Source organism: Somniosus microcephalus, unplaced genomic scaffold (genome assembly GCF_052327205.1).
Source record: "Somniosus microcephalus isolate GS21.2 unplaced genomic scaffold, FLI_Smic_1.0 unresolved_chr7, whole genome shotgun sequence".
NCBI lineage: Eukaryota > Metazoa > Chordata > Chondrichthyes > Squaliformes > Somniosidae > Somniosus > Somniosus microcephalus.
The window spans coordinates 30,019,470-30,029,964 of record NW_028225185.1 but is presented as its reverse complement, the minus strand read 5'-3'; the positions used below and the strand labels follow the sequence as shown (position 1 = coordinate 30,029,964).

Sequence of the window (10,495 nt, the reverse complement as noted above, 5' to 3'; positions counted from 1 at the left end):
GAGTGCATGATAAGGGAGAATACAAAGAGATTAGGAGAGAAGTCAAAAAACAATTAGGAAGACAAAGAGGAACTATGAAATTAAATGATCAAGGTGTAGGGATTCGGGTTGACCTCAGCAGGTATTGGACGAATGCCTACTAAATAATCGAGTTCGACTTCAGGAGAACAATAAATAAGTTCTTTAATGCAGGAAGCAGACGAAATACAGCAGGTAAGTGAGATGGTTGCAGAAGAGCCGTAGAGTAGGTCTTTCCCCAGCGGGGACGCCACGAGGACTGAGTCCGCAGTCCTGTGGATAGCGTGATGACGTCATCATGCTTGGCTGTGTTTTCCCGCGCTTCGGGTGTCATGTGACCACGTCGTGACGTCAGCGCGTTCGCCCGCGCTTGGGGCGGTCACGTGACCCGTGCCGATACATCGGCGCATTTACCCGGCACTGAGGCTGGCCGTTGCGGCCAAAGTCGCGGGAGCGAGAGGCACCCGGCGCTGCAGCTGGCCGATGCGGCCGAAGTCGTGGGCGCAGTAGGCCTGCTGTGCCGGCAGCCGATACGGGAGGCCGAGCCGGGCCGGCAGCCGCCGCGGGTGCATCACGTGATGCGCGACGTGACGTCAGCGCGTCACGCCGCGTTCTTAAAGGGGCAACGGCCCAAACTGGTAAGTTAAAGGGGCAACGGCCCAAACAGGTAAGTTATATACATACAGTTAGGTTAAAGTGAATTATGTACATTATATATGTAAGAGACACCCATTGGTACTACCACAAAGGAACATAAAACAAAATAGTAAAACATTTTACAGGCACATCAATAAAAAAGGAAGGTTGGGATGGGAATAGGGCCATTAAGGGATAGACAGGACAATACCACAGGTAGCGATAGAGAGATGGCAGAAATATTAAATAATTATTTTGCTTCAGTATTTACAAGGGAGATAGAACAGGTGGACATGACATTGGGTGATGAGATTAGTAATGAGATAAGTGCATTTAAAATAAAAAGAGGGGATTTATTAAATAATAATCAAACTCAAAGAGGATAAAACCACTGGTCCAGATGGATTGCATCCACGCATTTTAAAAGAATCTAGGGACGAGATAGCAGAGGCATTACTGCACATATTTAATAATTCATTAGAAAAAGGTGTAGTGCCAGAGGACTGGTGGATAGCTAATGTAATACCGATATTTAAGAAGGGGGATAGAACATGTCCAGGGAATTATAGACCAGTCAGCTTAACATCGGTGGTAGGAAAAATAATGGAATCCCTACTAAAGGAGAAAGTAGAAGAACATCTAGAAACCAAAAATATAATAAGGAATAGTCAGCATGGATTTCAAAAGGGAAAGTCTTGCTTGACCAACCTTATTGAATTTTTTGAAGAGGTAACAGAGAGAGTAGACAAGGGTAATGCAGTAGATGTCATTTATCTAGATTTTCAAAAGGTCTTCGATAAGGTACCACATAATAGATTGATGAACAGGGTCAGAGAATGCAGAGTCGGGGACAAGTAGCAGAATGGATTGCTGGCTGGCTTCAGGACAGAAAGCAGAGAGTAGGGGTAAAGGGTAGCTATTCCCAGTGGCAGAAGGTGGGTAGTGGTGTTCCACAAGGATCAGTGCTGGGACCGCTGTTGCTCACAATTTATATTAACAATTTAGACTTTGGAATCAAAAACACAATTTCTAAATTTGCAGATGACACCAAATTAGGGGAGATAGTCAATACTGAGGAGGACTGCAACAAGTTACAGGAGGACATTAATAAACTTGCGGAATGGGTATATAATTGACAAATGAAGTTCAACACAGATAAATGTGAGGTGTTACATTTTGGTCGGAAGAATAGGGAGGTCACTTATCACTTGGAGGGTGCGAGTCTGGGTGGGGCAGAGGAACAAAGGGATCTCGGAGTACAAACACACAAATCACTAAAAGTTGTGACACGGGTTAGCAAGGCCATAAAAAAAGCAAACCAAGCACTAGGGTTTATTTCTAGAGGGATAGAATTGAAAAGTAGGGAAGTTATGCTAAACCTGTATCGAACCTTGATTAGACCACACTTAGAGTACTGTGCACAGTTCTGGTCTCCATATACCTTGGTTAGACCACACTTGGAGCACTGTGCACAGTTCTGGTCTCCATATACCTTGGTTAGACCACACTTGGAGCACTGTGCACAGTCTGGTCTCCATATACCTTGGTTAGACCACACTTGGAGCACTGTGCACAGTTCTGGTCTCCGTATACCTTGGTTAGACCACACTTGGAGCACCGTGCACAGTTCTGGTCTCCATATACCTTGGTTAGACCACACTTGGAGCACTGTGCACAGTTCTGGTCTCTGTATACCTTGGTTAGACCACACTTGAAGCACTGTGCACAGTTCTGGTCTCCATATACCTTGGTTAGACCGCACTTGGAGCACTGCGCACAGTTCTGGTCTCCATATACCTTGGTTAGAACACACTTGGAATACTGCGCACAGTTCTGGTCTCCGTATACCTTGGTTAGACCACACTTGGAACACTGTGCACAGTTCTGGTCTCCGTATACCTTGGTTAGACCACACTTGGAGCACTGTGCACAGTTCTGGTCTCCATATACCTTGGTTAGACCACACTTGGAGCACTGTGCACAGTTGTGGTCTCCATATACCTTGGTTAGACCGCACTTGGAGCACTGTGCACAGTTCTGGTCTCCGTATACCTTGGTTAGACCACATTGGAGCACTGTGCACAGTTCTGGTCTCCATATACCTTAGTTAGACCACACTTGGAGCACTGTGTACAGTTCTGGTCACCGTATTATAGAAAGGATATAGAGGCACTGGAGAGGGTGCAGAGAAGATTTACAAGGATGATACCAGAAATACGAGGGTATACATATCAGGAAAGGATGATCAGGCTGGGTCTCTTTTCTCTTGAAAAGAGGAGGCTGAGTGGTGACCTAATAGAGGTCTATTAAAATGATGAAAGGTTTCGATAAAGTGGATACAGAGAGTGTGTTTCCACTTGTGGGGAAGAGCATAACTAGAGGCCATCAATATAAGATAGTCACCAAGAAATCCAATGGGGAATTCAGGAGAAACTTCTTTACCCAGAGAGTGGTGAGAATGTGGAACTCGCTACCACAGGGAGTGGTCGAGGCGAATAGTATAGATGCCTTTAAGGGGAGGCTGGACAAGCCTTTGCGGGAGAAGGGAACTGAGGGTTACGCTGTTAGAGTTAGATGAGGAAAGACGGGCGGAGGTTCGAGTGGAGCATGGACTGGTTGGGCCGAATGGCCTGTTTCTGTGCCATACATCCTGTGTAATCCTATGTATGTAATATTTGTTGTAAATTATGTATTAATGGGCAGCACGGTGGCATAGTGGTTAGCACTGTTGCCTCACAGCGCCAGGGACCCGGGTTCAAATCCGGCCTCGGGTGACTGTCTGTGTGGAGTTTGCACATTCTCCCCGTGTTTGCGTGGGTTTCCTCCGGGTGCTCCGGTTTCCTCCCACAGTCCAAAGATGTGCGGGTTAGGTTAATTGGCCATGATAAAAAATGGCCCTTAGTGTTAGGGGGGATTAAATACGTGGGGTTACGGGGATAGGGCTTGTGTGGGATGGCTGTCGGTGTAGGGACCGGGTGCTGGGGTTTGGATGATCAGCCATGATCTTGTTGAATGGCGGAGCAGGCTCGAAGGGCCGAATGGCCTACTCCTGTTCCTAGTTTCTATGTTTCTAATTCTTTAAATGCTAGCCATTACTTCTCTACCATCATATCTTTTAATGTAATTTCTCAATCTACCTCAGCCAACTCGCCCCTCATACCTACGTAGTTTGCTTTGTTTAGATATAAGACCCAAGGTTCAGATTTAACTAAATCACTTTCAAACTCAATATAAAATTCTATCATATTATGGTCACTCTTCCCTAAAGGCCCCTTCACTGCAAGGTTGTTAATTAACCTTCAGCCCCTCCCTATCTCTGTAACCTCCTACAACCCTCCCAGATCTCTGCACTCCTCCAATTCTGGCCTCTCGCCCATCCCCCTGATTCCCATCGCTCCGCCATTGGCGGCCGTGCCTTCAGCGGCCCGGGTCCCTAAACCTCTCCGCCTCTCTCTCTCTCCTCCTTTAAGACGCTCCTTAAAGCCGACCTCTTTGATCAAGCTTTTGGTCACCTGTCCCTGATATAGAAACCTAGAATAATAGGAGCAGGAGTCGGCCATTCGGCCCTTCGAGCCTGCTCCGCCATTCAATATGATCAGGGCTGATCCTCTATCTCAATACCATATTCCCGCTCTCTCCCCATATCCCTTGATGCCTTGTGTCTAGAAATCTATCTATCTCCTTCTTAAATATATTCAGTGACTTGGTCTCCACAGCCTTCTGTGGTAGAGAATTCCACAGGTTCACCATCCTCTGAGTGAAGAAATTTCTCCTAATCTCAGTCCTAAATGCCCTACCTCGTATCCTGAGACTGTGACCCCTCGTTCTAGACCACCCCCCCCCCCCGCCAGCCAGGGGAAACATCCTCCCTGCATCCAGTCTGTCTAGCCCTGTCAGAATTTTATATGTTTCAATGAGATCCCCTCTCATTCTTCTAAACTCCAGTGAATACAGGCCTAGTCGACCCAATCTCTCCACATATGACAGTCCTGCCATCCCAGGAACCAGTCTGGTGGACCTTCGCTGCACTCCCTCTACGGCAAGTATATCCTTTCTTAGGTAAGGAGACCAAAACTGCACACAGTACTCCAGGTGTGGTCTCACCAAGGCCCTGTACAACTGTAGTAAGACATCCTTGCTCCTGTACTCAAATCCTCTTGCAATGAAGGCCAACATACCATTTGCCTTCCTAACTGCCTGCTGCACCTGCATGTTTGCTTTCAGTGACTACCTCCTCGTGTGGCTCGGGTGTCTGCTTTACGCTCCTGTGAAGGTCCTCGGGACGTTTTACTACGTTAAAGGCGCCGGATAAATGCACGTCGTTGTTGTTGTGCTTGCAGCTACGGTGATATGGTCCCCAGCTCAATAGCCGGCAAGATCTTCGGCTCCATCTGCTCCCTGAGCGGCGTGCTGGTCATCGCACTGCCGGTCCCTGTCATCGTCTCCAACTTCAGCCGCATCTACCACCAGAACCAGCGAGCAGACAAGATGAAAGCACAGCAGGTAGGACCGTTGTTTGATGGGACAGTGTAGAGGGAGCTTTACTCTGTATCTAACCCGTGCTGTACCTGCCCTGGGAGTGTTTGATGGGACAGTGTAGAGGGAGCTTTACTCTGTATCTAACCCGTGCTGTACCTGCCCTGGGAGTGTTTGATGGGACAGTGTAGAGGGAGCTTTACTCTGTATCTAACCCATGCTGTACCTGCCCTGGGAGTGTTTGATGGGACAGTGTAGAGGGAGCTTTACTCTGTATCTAACCCGTGCTGTACCTGCCCTGGGAGTGTTTGATGGGACAGTGTAGAGGGAGCTTTACTCTGTATCTAACCCCGTGCTGTACCTGCCCTGGGAGTGTTTGATGGGACAGTGTAGAGGGAGCTTTACTCTGTATCTAACCCGTGCTGTACCTGCCCTGGGAGTGTTTGATGGGGACAGTGTAGAGGGAGCTTTACTCTGTATCTAACCCGCGTTGTACCTGCCCTGGGAGTGTTTGATGGGACAGTGTAGAGGGAGCTTTACTCTGTATCTAACCCTGTGCTGTACCTGCCCTGGGAGTGTTTGATGGGACAGTGTAGAGGGAGCTTTACTCTGTATCTAACCCCGTGCTGTACATGCCCTGGGAGTGTTTGATGGGGACAGTGTAGAGGGAGCTTTACTCTGTATCTAACCTGTGCTGTACATGCCCTGGGAGTGTTTGATGGGACAGTGTAGAGGGAACTTTACTCTGTATCTAACCCGTGCTGTACCTGCCCTGGGAGTGTTTGATGGGACAGTGTAGAGGGAGCTTTATTCTGTATCTAACCCATGCTGTACCTGCCCTGGGAGTGTTTGATGGGACAGTGTAGAGGGAGCGTTACTCTGTATCTAACCCGTGCTGTACCTGCCCTGGGTGTGTTTGATGGGGACAGTGTAGAGGGAGCTTTACTCTGTATCTAACCCGTGCTGTACCTGCCCTGGGAGTGTTTGATGGGGACAGTGTAGAGGGAGCTTTACTCTGTATCTAACCCGTGCTGTACCTGCCCTGGGAGTGTTTGATGGGACAGTGTAGAGGGAGCTTTACTCTGTATCTAACCCATGCTGTACCTGCCCTGGGAGTGTTTGATGGGGACAGTGTAGAGGGAGCTTTACTCTGTATCTAACCCGTGCTGTACCTGCCCTGGGAGTGTTTGATGGGGACAGTGTAGAGGGAGCTTTACTCTGTATCTAACCCCGTGCTGTACCTGCCCTGGGAGTGTTTGATGGGACAGTGTAGAGGGAGCTTTACTCTGTATCTAACCCTGTGCTGTACCTGCCCTGGGAGTGTTTGATGGGACAGTGTAGAGGGAGCTTTACTCTGTATCTAACCCGTGCTGTACCTGCCCTGGGAGTGTTTGATGTTAATCCAGCTCCCTCACACTGTCTCTCAGTAACCCCTCTCCCCAGTGCCCTGGGTTACTGACTGTAGCTCTACTGATGTTAATCCAGCTCCCTCACACTATCACTCAGTAACCCCTCTCCCCCAGCGCCCTGTGTTACTGACTGTATCTCTACTGATGTTAATCCAGCTCCCTCACACTGTCACTCAATAACCCCTCTCCCCCAGCGCCCTGTGTCACTGACTGTATCTCTACTGATGTTAATCCAGCTCCCTCACACTGTCACTCAGTAACCCCTCTCCCCCAGCGCCCTGTGTCACTGAGTGTATCTCTACTGATGTTAATCCAGCTCCCTCACACTATCATTCAGTAACCCCTCTCCCCCAGCGCCCTGTGTTACTGACTGTATCTCTACTGATGTTAATCCAGCTCCCTTACACTGTGACTCAGTAACCCCTCTCCCCCAGCGCCCTGTGTCACTGACTGTAACTCTACTGATGTTAATCCAGCTCCCTCACACTGTCACTCAGTAACCCCTCTCCCCCAGCGCCGTGTTACTGACTGTATCTCTACTGATGTTAATCCAGCTCCCTCACACTGTCACTCAGTAACCCCTCTCCCCCAGCACCCTGTGTTACTGACTGTATCTCTGCTGATGTTAATCCAGCTCCCTCACACTGTCACTCAGTAACCCCTCTCCCCCAGCGCCCTGTGTCACTGACTGTATCTCTACTGATGTTAATCCAGCTCCCTCACACTGTCGCTCAGTAACCCTTCTCCCCCCCAGCACCCTGTGTTACTGACTATATCTCTGCTGATGTTAATCCAGCTCCCTCATACTGTCACTCAGTAACCCCTCTCCCCCAGCGCCCTGTGTCACTGACTGTATCTCTACTGATGTTAATCCAGCTCCCTCATACTGTCACTCAGTAACCCTTCTCCCCCCCAGCACCCTGTGTTACTGACTATATCTCTGCTGATGTTAATCCAGCTCCCTCATACTGTCACTCAGTAACCCCTCTCCCCCAGCGCCCTGTGTCACTGAGTGTATCTCTACTGATGTTAATCCAGCTCCCTCACACTGTCACTCAGTAACCCCTCTCCCCCAGTGCCCTGTGTTACTGACTGTATCTCTACTGATGTTAATCCAGCTCCCTCACACTGTCACTCAGTAACCCCTCTCCCCCAGCGCCGTCTTACTGACTGTATCTCTACTGATGTTAATCCAGCTCCCTCACACTGTCACTCAGTAACCCCTCTCCCCCAGCGCCCTGTGTTACTGACTGTATCTGTACTGATGTTAATCCAGCTCCCTCACACTGTCACTCAGTAACCCCTCTCCCCCAGCGCCCTGTGTTACTGACTGTATCTCTACTGATGTTAATCCAGCTCCCTCACACTGTCACTCAGTAACCCCTCTCCCCCAGCGCCCTGTGTTACTGACTGTATCTCTACTGATGTTAATCCAGCTCCCTCACACTATCACTCAGTAACCCCTCTCCCCCAGCGCCCTGTGTTACTGACTGTATCTTTACTGATGTTAATCCAGCTCCCTCACACTGTGACTCAGTAACCCCTCTCCCCCAGCGCCCTGTGTCACTGACTGTATCTCTACTGATGTTAATCCAGCTCCCTCACACTGTCACTCAGTAACCCCTCTCCCCCAGCGCCGTGTTACTGACTGTATCTCTACTGATGTTAATCCAGCTCCCTCACACTGTCACTCAGTAACCCCTCTCCCCCAGCGCCCTGTGTCACTGACTGTATCTCTACTGATGTTAATCCAGCTCCCTCACACTATCACTCAGTAACCCCTCTCCCCCAGCGCCCTGTGTCACTGACTATATCTCTATGGATGTTAATCCAGCTCCCTCACACTGTCACTCAGTAACCCCTCTCCCCCAGCGCCCTGTGTTACTGACTGTTTCTCTACTGATGTTAATCCAGCTCCCTCACACTGTCACTCAGTAACCCCTCTCCCCCAGCGCCGTGTTACTGACTGTATCTCTACTGATGTTAATCCAGCTCCCTCACACTGTCACTCAGTAACCACTCTCCCCCAGCGCCCTGTGTTACTGACTGTATCTCTACTGATGTTAATCCAGCTCCCTCACACTGTCACTCAGTAACCCCTCTCCCCCAGCGCCCTGTGTCACCGACTGTATCTCTACTGATGTTAATCCAGCTCCCTCACACTGTCACTCAGTAACCACTCTCCCCCAGCGCCCTGTGTTACTGACTGTATCTCTACTGATGTTAATCCAGCTCCCTCACACTGTCACTCAGTAACCCCTCTCCCCGAGCGCCCTGTGTTACTGACTGTATCTCTACTGATGTTAATCCAGCTCCCTCACACTGTCACTCAGTAACCCCTCTCCCCCAGCGCCGTCTTACTGACTGTATTTCTACTGATGTAACGCTCACCATCCACTTTTCTTTTTATTCCCTAGAAAGTGCGGATGGCCAGGATTCGCCAGGCGAAGTCTGGGACCACCAATGCGTTCCTGAAGTATAAGGAGAACGGGGGACTAAATCCGGTAGGGTTCCTATTCCTCATGCTTGCATCGCGCACAGGATTGCTGACCGATAATTGTGATGGATTCCTGACCAACCCAATCACCGAAGCCTTGGCTAACCTGTGTGTGTCCTTTAACCTTCGCAGTTGTTTTCCAGGCTGCTTCAGAGGGTAGAGACCATTAGAGTCATGTCAACGCCAGGAGGACAGCAGCGTTCCTTCTCTAATGGTCGTCAGTGAAATGACAATCTGACAGCTTCATGCTCGCTTTTGCTGTCCAGAATCCCAATTGATCCAACCTCTTCCCTTTCACTCCCATTGTACACAATCCCAATGGACCCAACCCCTTCCCATTCACTTCCACTGTCGCACATTCCCAAGCCCCGAGCCACTGGAGCCCATGAGCGGGTGAGTAAATTCCCCAGACCTCCTGCCCAGTCAACGTTTCCTGATTCAGCACCTCCCTAACTCTCTGAATGATTGAAGGGGCCATGCAAGGAGCGTTGAGAAAACAGACGCTGTTAACTGGCCTTTCTACCAACCCTGATTAAATCCTTACCAGCCTCCCTCGGCGAGGTTTATCGGCTAATGCGATGTGTGTTTATTGGGGACTGGCAGAGGCAGCAAGTGTGAGTCCTCCCAGAGCTGTCGAGGGACAGACCGGATCTGCAATTACCCAATTCCACTTGGCTGCCTTTGATCACCAGACAATCTGTCTCTGTCTGCCCTTTTGTCTTCATTAATAAATCCTTGTCACTTCGGTTCCTGCTCCCTCTGGGGTCTGTGTGTGAGACGCTATTCATGTCTCTCTCTCCATTACTCTCTCTCACTGTCTCTGTCTCTCTCTCTCTCTCTCTGTCTTTCTCTCTCTCTCTCTGTCTCTCTCTCTCTGTCTCTCTCTCTCTGTCTCTCTGTCTCTCTCTCTGTCTTTCTCTCTCTCTCAATTTTCACAATTCACAATTCAAATCGCTTTATTGGCATGATAAGGTACATCTTATGCTGCCAAAGCATCAAAATACATTTATGGTTGAACACATAAACGCGGTTCTATTCATACAGTTTATAAATATACATTCGCCTTGTTTGTATATATTCTTGTCTTAGTTTACTGGTTGTCCCTCTGTTCGTGGCAAGCTGTAACATAGTGTGCCGCCAGTGTTACACAGCTTCTCTCCTCCCCCAGTAGGAAAGGGAGTTTTTGGTTGTCATTCAGATTTCTGAACTCAGGGCATATTTGGGAGAATTTTTGGTAGAAATTCTCCCTGATGTCCTGATATTTTCCACAGGCTGTGAGGAAGTGCATCTCTGTCTCAACTACTCCCAGACTGCAGTGAGAGCATATCCTGTCTTCTCTTGGCAGCCTGGTTTGCCTGTGTCTGCCTTTTTCGATCGCCAGGCTATGTTCGCTAAGTCTGTACCTTGTCAAGGTTCTTCTCAGTTTGTTATCCTTTACCATGGTCAGGTAATCAGCTAT

At 49.1% G+C, this 10,495-nt stretch overlaps 1 protein-coding gene across 1 annotated transcript in view; it reads left to right on the top strand.

Annotated features, from left to right (window-relative positions):
* Positions 1 to 3,733: 3,733 nt before the first annotated feature.
* The window catches only part of LOC147086715 (A-type voltage-gated potassium channel KCND1-like), a 64,342-nt gene continuing 57,580 nt past the window's right edge, over positions 3,734 to 10,495 (top strand). The window contains exons 1-2 of the mRNA XM_085978868.1: positions 3,734 to 5,157; positions 8,957 to 9,043. Coding sequence (XP_085834994.1) covers positions 5,005 to 5,157; positions 8,957 to 9,043 — 240 coding nt within the window. The 5' untranslated portion in view covers positions 3,734 to 5,004. The remainder of the gene's footprint in view (positions 5,158 to 8,956; positions 9,044 to 10,495) is intronic.